The following is a 13,513-nucleotide window of genomic DNA, read 5'->3' on the forward strand; positions in this document are numbered from 1 at the left end:
AGTCAGTCAGGCTGAAGCTCACACAGTGCTCAGAAATGCACTGCGCACCTTACAGAACGCACACATCTCCACCCTTGAGAGAGGACAATCTAATCAGTTTTCTAAAATAACCAAATTACTCCGGTTAATGCTGTACAACTCCAGGCAAAAAGACCCTGCTTTACATTCCACAAATGATGTGAAATCTGAAATGGAGCATGTAGAAGGAGGAAGGCTTGTTTCAAGGTTTTATCATATAGCATAACAGCAGCAAGAACTTGTGCTGCTTCGCCTCTAGAGAACATGATATGCTTGGCTCCAGGGGTGGAAAAAAAAAAAAGAATGAATAGTAGAGAACATCATGAACCTGTTAAATACACAGGTTGTCCTTCCATTTCAACAAATACAAGAGAAAAAGACAGGACTGTAAAGTAGGAGAACGGGGATCCCTGGCCACACAACTGCAGCCTTCAGTCTGATCCTGTAAACTTAATACAGGGAATAAACACATCCCAGCCACTGTATGGGGAACAAGTGTCTGTGGGTGGTTTACCATTCACTTACCAGCAGTACAGAAATACAGCAGCAACTCAGATTAAATGGTTTCTGCATCTGAATCCTGTGCTCTTTAAATCACTTTACATACATCACAGATGGGAACAAGTTAGATTTTATCGCCTGACAGCTAGGATTTCAGTACAGACCCTTTATTAAGTGATCATTAACAGCTTATTATCTCCACTAATCTCTACTGTTTGCACTTCGGAAGCAGTAGTAGAAAGAACAATTTATGTCACAAATGGCAGCAATATTCACACATGGTCAAATTGGCCTAACATCCAAAATTAACTCCTGCTCTTAGCATTTTTAATCATCCCATCCAGCATATGAATATCCCGAGTATCTTCATCTCCAGCCTGTCAATATTTCCATTTTTATTTTTGGGAGGGGGGAGGGCTTGGGCTGGTTTGTTTTTTACACAGCTGTCCAAAAGCATTACCTATCCTGCCAAAACTACACAAAACACACAGCGAGCCACAGCCCCACGCCATCACCTCACATGCATCACTGCGTGCAGGAAATGATGGACACAAGATCCCTATTCACAGCAAAAACAGAAAACACCACATCCAGTTACATGACAGGGCTGCACTGAAGTGCCATTACAAACTCTGGGTTGCAAAGTTCACCAAGCAGAAGCTGTGCTGTGAGCAAGTCACCAGTACCAGGTGATGTTGGCCCTTGTGCACCTTCATAATGCCAACACCTGTAGCTGCAGGAGTCACACCATGCTTATCCCAAGGCACCATGCCCCAGAACCAGGCAAAGCAGAGGCTGCTGCTTCACCAACACCCACCTCAATTCTCCTGCACAGTTACTAAGGCCTTATTTACTGTGTGCAACTCAAACCTGGTCTCAGTACTTCATTTCCATGTTTTCATGAGCTTTTTGGCAATGCTTGACAAAGCACTTCACAAGTATTATCTTTACCTTCCTGACATCATTCTCATTCAAAAACATTAATGCCCACAGTTTCTATGACTCTCTTATATTCAGCTGGAGGCAAACGAAAGCCCCTGTGCTCTGCCACATTCCATAGAGCCCTTCAACCACAGTGTCAAACCCAGTGTCTGTGGAATGACTTCGGTGTAACTGCAGCATTCAGCACTTCTTTACATCACAACATGACATCATTCATCAGAAAAACCGACAACAAAGGAAAGCAAAGACATGGCTCAAGTGTGAATTGCTTCCCCTCCCCCATTCCCACTTATTAAAGACTGCCCAATTTATGCAAATAATGAAAATGTATTGGCATTATAAGAGAAATTATACGTACCCTTGAAATAGTTCCTCCCTTCCATTTTTTTTTATTACTCCCAGTATTTTCTGATCTCAATCTCCTTATTCAGCCATGCCCATCTTCTCATTCATTGTACACATTCTGTGAAAACCTACACTTGGGACTTTCTGTTTAAACCAAGTCACTGCCTCCTCTGTGCTGTGTGAAGACAGAGCACGTAGGAAAAAGGAACTGGATTTTGGGAGTGCGGAGGGGGAATTCTGTGCTCTCATTTTTGTCCAAAATCATACCAGGGAATGATTGGGGGGAATGCAAAAGCCCCAGCCTTCAAATAGTATGGAAATCCCCATTAGCTCAGGCTGAAATGAATTCACAGCAGAGATGATCTTTCAGATCTGCACTACCAACCAATTTAACCAATGCAGATTTTCACAGGGTTGATAAGTATAACCTCAACCAGAATGGCACACTATGCCACCTCTTCTCATCTTCCTGCAAAGCCGAGTTCCAGCATTTTTTTAATTTTTTTTTTTACTGTTCTTTTTACTGCGAACAGAAGAATATATTTGGTCCAACTTCTTTAGAAAGACTCAACCATGTCAACAGAACCCTTCATTCCCTCTACAGTGACCAAAAAGATGGCCTGAGACAGACAGCTACCATGGGAAATTTCAGCCCAAAATAATTACAATTTGGCAAGTAACAGCATAATAGTAAGCATCAGGTAACATCATAACAGGCGGTGCTTCTGCCCCACCTAAAGTTCTTTTGGCTCCTTCTTAGAAAATCCTCACATAAACAGTCTTTCATAATAACTGGGCAACAGCAGCAGCCTGTATTCCATATCGGTTTTTTCCCATATATGTTCTTGCTGCTTTTTCAGAGCAGAGTTTCTCACACATATCCAAGATGAGGGCATTTTAATTGAAATATTGTCTCGTGGTTACCGTTTTATCCCCATAACAACATCACCAATTACTTACTGTAAAAAAATGCATTACAAAGGTAATTCAATCTTGGCTTCTCTTAATGACATTTAGCCAAGGAAAACAAAGGCTAAAATCACTACAGCACAGGCGTGGTGCAGGACCAGCCTACAGGTCTCCAAACTCCTGCAGTGGTGCAGGAGAAGATGGCACCCACGTTCTACAGCTGTTTAAAACGTCCCGATCCACAGCGCTTACAGCTGCCTGCCCATGGCAGAGCCTCTCAAACACTTGAGTAACACGACCAGGCCTCGTTCCCAAGCCTCTGCACATTTCACAATACAATGTTTAGTAATGATTTTGACCAAAAAAACCGAATTCCATTAATGTTAAGGACTTATCAGTCACGCAGTTACCAATATTCTTCCCCGCTGAGTCACACGACTGCCAAAAGCCCTTCCTGAGCTACGCCTGCGCTATGACATGTAGGTACGTATGACTAAACACGTCACTCCATTTCCAAAACGCCAAGCGTTTACAAAACGATGCGACCAATGAATGCAGAAGGATGGCAGAGAAGGTTCCCAAGCACCATTTCCATACGTAATGATATCTACAAATGTATTGCAGAAGCCTAAAGGCAACACCATATGGCACGGCAGCTCCCCAAGCGAGCCCAAGCGCTGCTCACAGCACGGCCTGCAGAGAGCAACTGCCCGCAGCCCACTGGCCAACACTCACCGACTTCCTCAAGCTCAGGGACAGAACCAGACTTAGCAGCTCCTCACCTGGCCTCGTGTTCAAATCTCAGCTTCTCCTAACAAACTTATATTTGGATTTCACTATTAAAAGTATTTTTTAAAACAAGGAAATTCTTTCCCTTTTCTTCTTTCCTTTTGGAAAGCCCCATACTAACCCCCATTTTTCCTCCACCAGCAAAGCAGCCCCAAAGCCCAGCAGTTCAATCCAAGTTTCCTCTGCTCAACATTAATACTGTCATGATGCCGAGTCTCTTCTCAAGTGCCAAGCTCCAAATTTTTCACTATGTTTCTCCACCATTACATGCAAGGCACCATAACCATACATGTAAGAGATCTACCCAAAAAATCACAGCTCAGATCATCAGTTGCTACAGGTACACACTGCAGAGTTGAATTTAAAAGCCCTGTTTCTTGCTCGAGAAGCAAAGCATGAACTACTCTGAATTACTCTTTCAATTCATTCAAGAAGGAAAAGAATGCAAAACTCTTCATGCTGAATACCAGCAAACAGTGCACAGTTCATAAAGCAAACGCAGAAATTTGCCCGAAGGTTGTGACACAAAACAGCAAAGTCTTCTTTCAATACACTTAAATCTTCTCTGTAGCATCATAATGAACTTACATTCATTATCACAGCAAATAACACTGGGACCAAATTTGCTGTTACACATTCATAGCACTTTGCACAAAAGGGTCCCAGGCTCAATAGCACCGTGCCACCCACAGATAGCCCAAACTCCTTCCCTCAAACCTTGCCTATTATGCAACCATGTGGTATTTTTGTGCACCGGTTTGAAAGTTCAAAGCAGCAACAAACCTCCACCATTAAAAAATCACTATCTTTACTGTAAATAATCTTTCAAATTCATCTCTGCGTGGCTCTGTTTCAAATAATAAGGCATAATATAGCTAACCTCGGCTTGAGGAATATTCTTCTAACTCCATATTTTAATGATATTACCCTTCTGCATCCAGATAATGCTTTTACAACTTCCTTATTTCCTCTCCTAAAATGCAGGAAAGCAATACCACAAACAGGTTCAATTTCTAGAACTCTCCTGAGATCAGGATATGGATTCCCAAACTCCTCTCACAGCAGACCCCGTGGGCAGCCCCAGAACTCCAACCCCAAACAACACCAGTTGCACAGCAATGTTCTCCCAACCCATCGGGTTCTCTCCACTCATTCCTTTCGAAACGAACATTAGAGATTCAGTCACATATTTTTAAACCCCACTCGAAAAACAGACATCAGCAGCAATGAGTAACGACCCCACTGTGGTTAACGGAATCATTCTGACAAAGCTTTGGGAGAAGAAAAACGTTGCCTAGCCTAGGCAAACAAATACAAACCAAGCTACAGCCAAGTAATATCCATCAGTTCCAACGTCAAAACAACTGCCCTGCACCGTTCCAAACGTGCCACTGCCTTAAGATATGGCCCAAGTACAGTTACCTCAAAGCTATTAGCCTAAACAACTATAATCCAAAACAATTTTTGCAAAATACCCGCAGCACTCAGCTACATCGCTGTGCTAGCAGAGATTCAGAAGCACGCTATGAAAACATTCTCCTTAACAACCTCCTGTGCAGATGAGAGTCCAACACGTTCTGGCTGCTGGGATGGCAGGGATCAGCTGTGAGCAGGATCCAGGAATCCCAACCAGCTGCAGGGAATTCAGATGGCAAAAGATCACCGCTCAGAAACACAAACATACAGTCCATCCTCCCCCCAGAATAAAATGAAATTATCATTTTTAAAATATCAGTTATCTTAAGATAACGTAGAGAAGATAAATAGGGAAGAAACACTATTTAACATGCTGCCAAAACCACTATGCTTTTCATTTTGTAGCATTCTCCATTTATTATGTCCACAAAGATTTGCTACTTTCTTGGTTTGCTGAACCACTAAATATTTTCCAGCAAATTAAACACTTGTGCTGCTTTGCTAACGCTGTTGTTGTATTTCCCTTTGCTGTGGGGTCTGGAGGGCTCTGAAAAAATCTTTCTAAGCTTATTTAAGCAGTGTAATTTTTAGTGTTTTGATGAATACCGTATTTTTTGCAGTATATAATTATGAAGAGGAAAAAAAACCAACATGTAATTCGCAGTCTGAAAGACTGCTTCCAAATAACACTAACTACCCCAGGAGCAGCTTACAACAACCCATGCACTGCTCACGTTGCTGACCTTTATTTCCTGCCCCTCCAACATTTACAATTTCTCACGTGACATAATTCTACTCCTCTTTTTCTTTTGTTACTGCTCTGAGATCAGTAGCCTTCCTGCTGCCTGTAACAGAACAGATCACGAAACCTACTTCCCCAGAGCGCACGCTATCCTGAAAAACATCCTCTTCAGCCAATGCCATTTGTCACAAGAGCGGTACTTCCTGAGACCAACAGAAACAAATCACACAGCAGTTTACAGTCACCACCTCCAACATCTCTCTCCACATAAAATAACTTCCAGAAACTCTTCCCATCGACTCTGCAGCACTTCACACCTACTGCTTCGTGGGAATGCTGTGGAGTACAAGGGAGAGTCTTTGCACGCCTGACAAGGACTCTGTGCAGCTCAGATCGAGACAGTTTGGGTCTCATTCACAACTAGGATGGGGCAATGGTAACCACTCATATGTTTCAGTGCAGTAAAATTTAATTTACAAAGCAATAAGACTGAAACCTATGGCTTCTTGCCTGGCTTTTTGGAGGATTCTGAGAAAAGACTGGGGAAATGATCAGTGCATTTCTATTAGATCGATGACAAAGAATTGACTTACAAATTGTAGGAAATACTTGCATATTATATCTACATCAGGCATCCTTTAACCATCGGTGCAGTGGAAATGCAACAACAACTACAAAACTGCACGCCTGAGTAATTAGAATCTGCCTGCTTACATTGCTAAGGACTTCTTTTCCTACAATAACATTCACTTTCCTCTCCTCCTCACACACGAGAGATCGCCTCTTGCTGAAACCTCACACTGTAAACATTTGTGTGAAGAGATGAAATCTCCATTAGCAAGACTGGTTTTGAATGTGGAACCTGAGTTACATACCAATACCACCACAATAAAACCAGCAGAAGCCCTGTTTCTGTAGAGCAGTCTAACATTGTAGACTCCCAATTTCACCATAGATAGTCAAGTCGTCCATCGCCATCCCCAAATACTGATCAAAACCTCACTGCACATCAATGCTGTGTGCCAACTTTTGAAAGAGTGGCCTCTTTTTCAATGTTCTCTTTCTTTATTTGCTTGGTGGGGAAAAAAAAATAAAAAGACAACTGCAGCAGTCTACAAGCGTATGAACTATGATATCTTTAAATATGTTACTGATATATATAAATACAAGTGCTGGCTATTGCCAAAGGCCATAGGAAAAAATAGCAAGACAAATAAGAAAAGGAAGGCCTTGTTTGTTCTGGTAATCTGCTCCACAACACGTCCACTCAAATGGAGAAAAACATATTGCCTGCAGTGACAAAGGGGTCTCGCCTTAGGACTAGCATGAAAGAAGGAAAGATAGGGAATGCCAAATTTTGTCCCCTCCCCTTGGGCACGGAGGAACACCGGGGATCTGCTTCTGGGAACAGGACCTCAATCTGCTCCCCCAGATACAACGCTAAGAAAACATTACAGCCAGGATTCACATTCCTGCTAAAATTCTTGGCCTACTGCTCACCAAGACAGAGGGAAGTCTGGCTGCCCAACCACCTACCCCTAAGCTAGGTTAGAACAACACCATCCTTCCTTCTTGTTCTCCCATGGCTTTCCTGAGTTACTCAGGCCGCACGCTGGAGACAGGAGTTATGTTATTACAAAACACTTCTCTAATTGAGATTTCACTCCTGCTACCAGACCTATCTGGGTACCACTGACCTCAGGAGAGAATACCAGGGAGGTGAAAGCTTCAAGGGCTTTCAACTAATCATCTGAATTGCTCCAGCAACTGCTTCTGCCATTACTAAAATGAGAATATCTAGAATACAGTGCAGTAGCAAACAAGACGGTACTAAACAGCAGTTAAAAAAAAAAGTCAGAAAGAATATCCAGCTATAATTCCAAGTGGATTCTAGTAACAAATGTAATTGCATACACTGGAGAAAATATTTCATCAGACCATTAAATTAAAAATCAGAAAAGATCAGTAATAATATTGCCTAGCTTTTATATAGCCTCTCTCATCTACAGACGTCACAACTCTTTACAAGATTCATGACTCCTATTTTAAATTCCTTTAAAAGAAATCATGAACAGGTGAAGGGATTTTCATCACACAGCCCAAATCTCTCGAGGCCCAGGCCTGTACCCCATCCACTTGGAAACATTTGCTCTTCACTCTCCCTTGAGATGGGAATATCTGAGTGTAACCTTCAACACGTTGTCTGCAAACCACAGCCCTTATCCTACAACCAGATCCGCAAATACAGATCCCAAAGCCCAGGAGCAACTTCTCTGAAATCAACAAGATCCCACAGCCTGGCAGATCAAGTAGCAGAACTGGGTGAAAATACAGCTTAACATGCAGCTTCTACATCTTCCTTTAATTTCCAGTCAGCTGGGAGAGACAAGAAGACTCCATAATAAAAAAAGAAAAGAACATACCACTTTCCTATCACAATCTCTTGAGTCCTACAGCTATCACTGTGCATGCATCTCTTTCTTCCACAGAAAAATGTATCTGAACTCACTGAAAAAGGCACAGCAGTCATATGAATAAAGGATGAGAAATACATACTCCAGAATCCACACAGGTGAGGTGTGACAACAGAAGTTGGATTTCTCTCTGTTTCTGTTGTTTGTTTTTTAAGTAATTTGTGCTTTCATGACATACTACAAAGATAACTCAATTGTATCAGTAATAACACACAGAACATTCCTTCACTTCACAGAGTCACAGAATCACCAAGGTTGGAAAAGAACTTCAAGATCACCCAGTCCAACCACCCACCCATCACCAACAGCACTCACTAAACCATGTCCCTCAACGCAAAATGCAAACGTAACTTACCAATAAAGAAGGGCTCTGCTAATCAAAGATCAACAAAGAAAGCTGAACTCAGCTTCCAGCACTCACAATTTCTCTGCAGTGGAAGCTCAGCCTACCCAGGCCTGTTTCATCCACAGGCAAATCCCTCTTTCTGCATGCAGAGGAGGAGGATGGTGGTGGTCACTGCCACACTCTGCCCTCACCCAGCTGTAAGCTCAGAGCCAGCTCTTCACCCCAGCAAACAGGCTTTGCCATTCAAAACACAGACTTGCCAATATTCAAATAACAATTTAAGAAATCTCATTTTAAAATCTCTGTTCTGCCAATGTCTTGGGGAAAAAACAAAACAAAATCATGCACTTGCAAAGCACCTCATGTAATTTAGTTGTATCTTTCAATTTTACGAGAGTTTGTATCTCCTGAAAGTAATACGTTATAAAAGGAGGAATATTTCATCCTTTCCTTCGTTTCCACTATAATATTGACCGGGAAGACCAACACCAGAAAGCCCCACCAACTGAAGTCACCTCAACAAGACCAGCCACGATACATCCCATCTCTATACAAGGAGATGCCTTTTTAGGACATTTTTGGTACTGCAACTGATTGATTTTATGTCTTAAACTGAGAATTAAATGCGTTATTTTAAAACTCCAGCTGAAGCTCACTGTGACTTGGATAAAAACAAAAGCCCCATCACCATGTGAACTCACACTCATTTGGTCAGTAAGTGAAAAAACAAACTTGCAACCATTTCCCTACATTTCTGAACCTCCATCAATGATACATTTAATCACATTACTGCAATCAAACAACAGCTCCACCAACAGCACGCCGAATCCAAACAAATCCAATTGTTTGGATATTAATAACAGGACACGACTCATTGAACTCCTCAAGAGGGGGAAGGCTGTGAGCAGCTCTACTTGGGGACCTGCTTCAAAAAAAAGGGGGAAAAAAAAAACAAACAAATAAAACAATCAAAAAAAAGACCAAACAAAAGAGGGCCGTAGGACAACCTGCGGTATAAACTTTCCCATCTGCAGTTTCACAACAGCAGCATCGTACAGGAGGAGACCTCGGGATCCCCGCGGCCCTCACAAAGCCTCCCTGCAAAAAAAAACAACCCCTCCCCCCCCTCCCGTGCCGAGCCCGCCTCGCTCGGAGAACTCGTTTTAAAGCGGCCTTTAAACCCTCACCACTTCTTTTTCCACAGACCCCGCTACCTAAGCCCATTTTCCCCCACTTATTTATTCCGGCATTTCCTGGCCGGCGCTGCCCGTCCCCTCCCACCCCACCCGGCACACGACCCGAAGCCGCCCCGCACCGCCCTCCATACGGAGCACCCCCGAGCCGGGGACGGCCAGCTTTATGCGAGCCCCCCCCTCCTCGCCCCGGCTCCCCGGGCCGCCCCCCACACCGCCCCCGCCTCGCCGTTCTCAGGGCCGCACCCGCCCGCCCGCCCCCGGCTCCGCGCCCTCGGGAGAGCCCCGCGGCCCCCGCGGCTCCGGCCGGGCCCGCCCGCACGCAGCCCCCGAGCGGCCGCCGCCGCAGGGCCCTCCGCAGACGCTGGGCCCGCTCCAGCCGGCACCGCTCAGCCCCCGGCCCGCCCCGCACGCTCCTCCCGGCCCTTCGACCGCCGGAGGGGCGCCGGGAGCCCCCCGAGCTCCTCGTGCGGGTTCCCCCGGCCCGGCCCCGCCGCCTTCGGCCCTCGCGAGGGGCGAATGGGGAAGTCCTGACTTACCTGTCATTACTTTCTACGCCATCTTGGATCCACTTGTCAACGTCCCCACAAAGCATTGTGGGAAAACCCTCCCCCGCCCTCCTCCCGGCCCGGCGGGCAGCGGGGGAAGGCGGAGGGCGGCCAGGCGGGATCGGCGGGGCTGGGGTGAGGCGGCGGTGGGACCGAGGCCGTGAGCCGCACCTCGGGGACCCGGGGCGGGGGGGCGATGGGAGCTGTGGGAGCTGTGGGAGCTGGGGCCGTGGCTCTGCTCTGACCGCCGTGTGAGGGGGCACTGCCGGCGGGCTAGAGACCGGCAGGCGCTTTCTTCTGTCTTTCTTTACTTTTTTTAGGGTTGTTTTTTTTTTTTTTTTTTTTTTTTTTAATTATTATTTTTGTTTTGGCCGGGGTTGGGGGCGTTGTTTTTGCCCCCCTCCCGTTTCCTTGGAATCCCGTCGCCGCCTCCACACGCTCACAGCGGCTGCCAAGGCCGGCAGGTCCCGGCGGGGCGGCTCTCGGGTGCCCGCCTGAGCGGGGAGAGCTGGGAGCGCCCCGAGCCGAGCGGGTCGGGCTTCCCTTCTCTGTCCTTTGTTTGTTTACAGCTACCACTCCGAAACGTGTGAAAAACTGGATCCCTGCGGAAGGGCTGCGGTTAGGTGACGGAACAAACTCCATCTCGTTTTGCTGAAGGACCGCCGGTAACGTGTTGCTGGCTGGGCACGAATCCCCCCCCCAAAAAAATCAAAACAAAAAAAACCCCTGCTTTGCAAAACGCGTTTGGCCAACGCTGCTTGATGCCGAGGCTGTTTTGCAACGTTTTTTTCTGGCCCCTCACATCGCCGTGCGCCTCCTGAGCTGCGATGGGACAGGGGCTGCTTCAGCACCTTCCTTGCATTTATCAGCAAGATTCCAGTTGTTCAGTTGTTGTGTTGCTTTGTTTTTTAAAAAAACTTTTCTATTTTAATTAAAATAACTGTAAGATTTAGATCATGTGAGTATTGGATTTTCCTAAATACATTTATATTTAAATCTATGCTTAACGCCTTCTAACTCTTTGAAGAGTAACCACCAGCCGAGCCTCTGATGCACTGCCGCTGCAAGAAGGTACTTGTGCCCAGGAATACTTTCAATATTCATCAGTAACATGTTTATAAGGAGAGCTCCTCGCAAAAATGAAAATACAAAAGGAAATACATTTTAAAAACGAGTCCTTTGCATTTGCGGCCCCAGACTCAGATCAGTCCATTTTTAAGTTGACTTTACAGGTCTGGGGGGCTCTGTTCCAGCACTTCACACAAGGCCCTCCCAAAGGGGAGCGCAGTTGCTGGGGCTGCCATTTCAGGAGGGCAGAAGCAGTCCTGCAGAACCTGCCCTAGGCCGTGCTGCTGCTGCTCTGGAGCTGCGTGCCTTGCACACCGTCCCCAGCGAGCCTACATGGCCTGCTGGCAGGTAGGTTTGGTAGGTTTTTTCCCATGGGTTCTGCAGTGCCCTGCAGCAATGGAGACAGCAGTTATGGTCAGATGAAGGTGAAAACCCATTTATGACCTATATAACATTGTATAGGCTGCTGCAATGCAACTAGGCTTTTATTTTGGAGAACAGTTGTGTCCAATTCTTACTTGAGCTTATATATTATGGATGAATTTTTTTGTAGGAATATGCAAGGAATGTTTCATTATTTTTTTTAATCAGAAATTGAATGACTTATGTCTATTTGTAAAAAAAAAAAAAGTATGTATTCTCTGGGGTGAGGTAAATTGTTGCTGGCTTTATTTTTCACATAAGCTGTCATTAATTTTTGAATCCCTTTCTTCTGAAAGGATTTCTTTATACTGCACTAGGAAAAATTTGTGTAGCTGGTGAGTTATATGGGGAAGGATTTGTTCAGCAACTTATGCTCTTTTTACTGCTTTGACTTAAAGTTCTTAGCCCCTATATGAAGCAGGTTTTGCTCAATTTTGTGAACTAGTTAAGTGTACTGCAGAAGCTTTGAGTGGACAGAGGTTGGGCTGAGAAGCCAGGTCTTCACTGTGCATGGGCTAGGCAGAAACAGATGTTATATGCTGACTACTCACTCACATTTCCAGAACTGCCCAGACTTCTCAAGTTCCTGGAATCCCCATGTGCTATGCTCACCAAGGGGATTTCATGATGAGAGCATCACAGTACTGGACTTCTGTTGAGGAACACGAGTTTTTTGTACTGGATGCATCATCTCTTCCTGCTGCCCGGGGAGATGAGGAACAGTGGGTTACATTGAGTCTGTGAGCAGAAAAAAAAAGCAACAGTAGCAGTTGGAAATGTCAGAAATGCCACAGTCACAATAGAGAGGCATGAGAGGGACTAAAACAATGAACCTCTGCTGAGCATCATGAGACTTGACAGGACTCAGATCCTCAGAAGTGCAACAAGTGATAGTTGTAGAGACTAATTATAATGTTGAGATTTATAATTAAAAAATCTCCAACAATATCATGTTCAGCTATATTTTTTAATTTAATTTAATTTAATTTTTTTACACATTTTATGATTTCAAAATCTTTTCAGATCTGAAAACCGCAGCTTCTTGCTGGAAATTCAGATGGCTCAACCTCCTGAGGACTGTAACTGCAAGGAAGCCCTAAACACACAGTACTAACACATCCAGTCCCCCTACCCTTAAATCAAGATTCTGCAAATCGTGACTACTCACAGGGCTTCTCATGATCCTGTGAAGCTAGGAGACATGCCAAGGACCTTGGAGAATCTAGGCTCTATGCCAAAAAGCATGAGTTTGAAAACCTGAGGCCACTTAGGGCTACTAGGCGCCCTGCCACAAAGCAGATCTGAGCAGAGTTCTGAAAGGTGTGGCACAAATTCTGGAAGAGTTGGAACCCTCACTTCCTTCAGGGCTAATGGAAAGCTGGTAGCCAAAAAGCCCTGGAGCCCTGGCTCTCCCATGAGTTGCACACTCAGTTTAGTTTCTACATTTTCAAAACAAAACTAATTATTACAAACTTACAGTGCTGCTTTTTTTTTTTTCCTCTTCTCAGACTTTTGCTTTCACAAGACATTCAGAAAACAGATTTCCATTGTATGATAAAGTTCATTCTGTTCTCTTGAAAACAGCTTTTCGTAAACTCCAGTAGAGAAGACCTAATTTTCTATCAGCTTCTCTTGTGATGTATTCTGAAGCTAGTCAGGAAACCCCATTATAATTAACGTGGGCAATTAGTAAGCACAATTATATACAGCATTGAATTGCCTCATAGACCCTGCAGCCTAACATGCCAGTAGATTTTTCACCTCTGGAAAATGAAACAGATCTTTCTCAACAGAAGCTC

The 13,513-nt window shown here is 44.7% G+C and overlaps 1 protein-coding gene across 3 annotated transcripts in view; it reads right to left on the reverse strand.

The window, feature by feature from the left end:
- The window catches only part of HELZ (helicase with zinc finger), a 73,975-nt gene extending 63,648 nt beyond the window's left edge, over window positions 1-10,327 (reverse strand). Inside the window, exon 1 of one of the 3 annotated variants that reach the window (XM_048965414.1) lies at window positions 10,215-10,327. Coding sequence is in view for 1 of the 3 variants with exons in the window: in XM_048965419.1 (XP_048821376.1) it covers window positions 10,215-10,221 (7 nt within the window). In the remaining 2 variants the exon portion in view is untranslated. Of the gene's footprint in view, window positions 1-9,489; window positions 9,582-10,214 lie in introns of those variants that run through there. The other 2 variants (XM_048965419.1, XM_048965415.1) reach the window with 2 other exon arrangements.
- Window positions 10,328-13,513: the final 3,186 nt, after the last annotated feature.

The sequence above is a fragment of the Lagopus muta genome, chromosome 18 (genome assembly GCF_023343835.1).
Source record: "Lagopus muta isolate bLagMut1 chromosome 18, bLagMut1 primary, whole genome shotgun sequence".
In the NCBI taxonomy this organism is placed as follows: Eukaryota; Metazoa; Chordata; class Aves; order Galliformes; family Phasianidae; genus Lagopus; species Lagopus muta.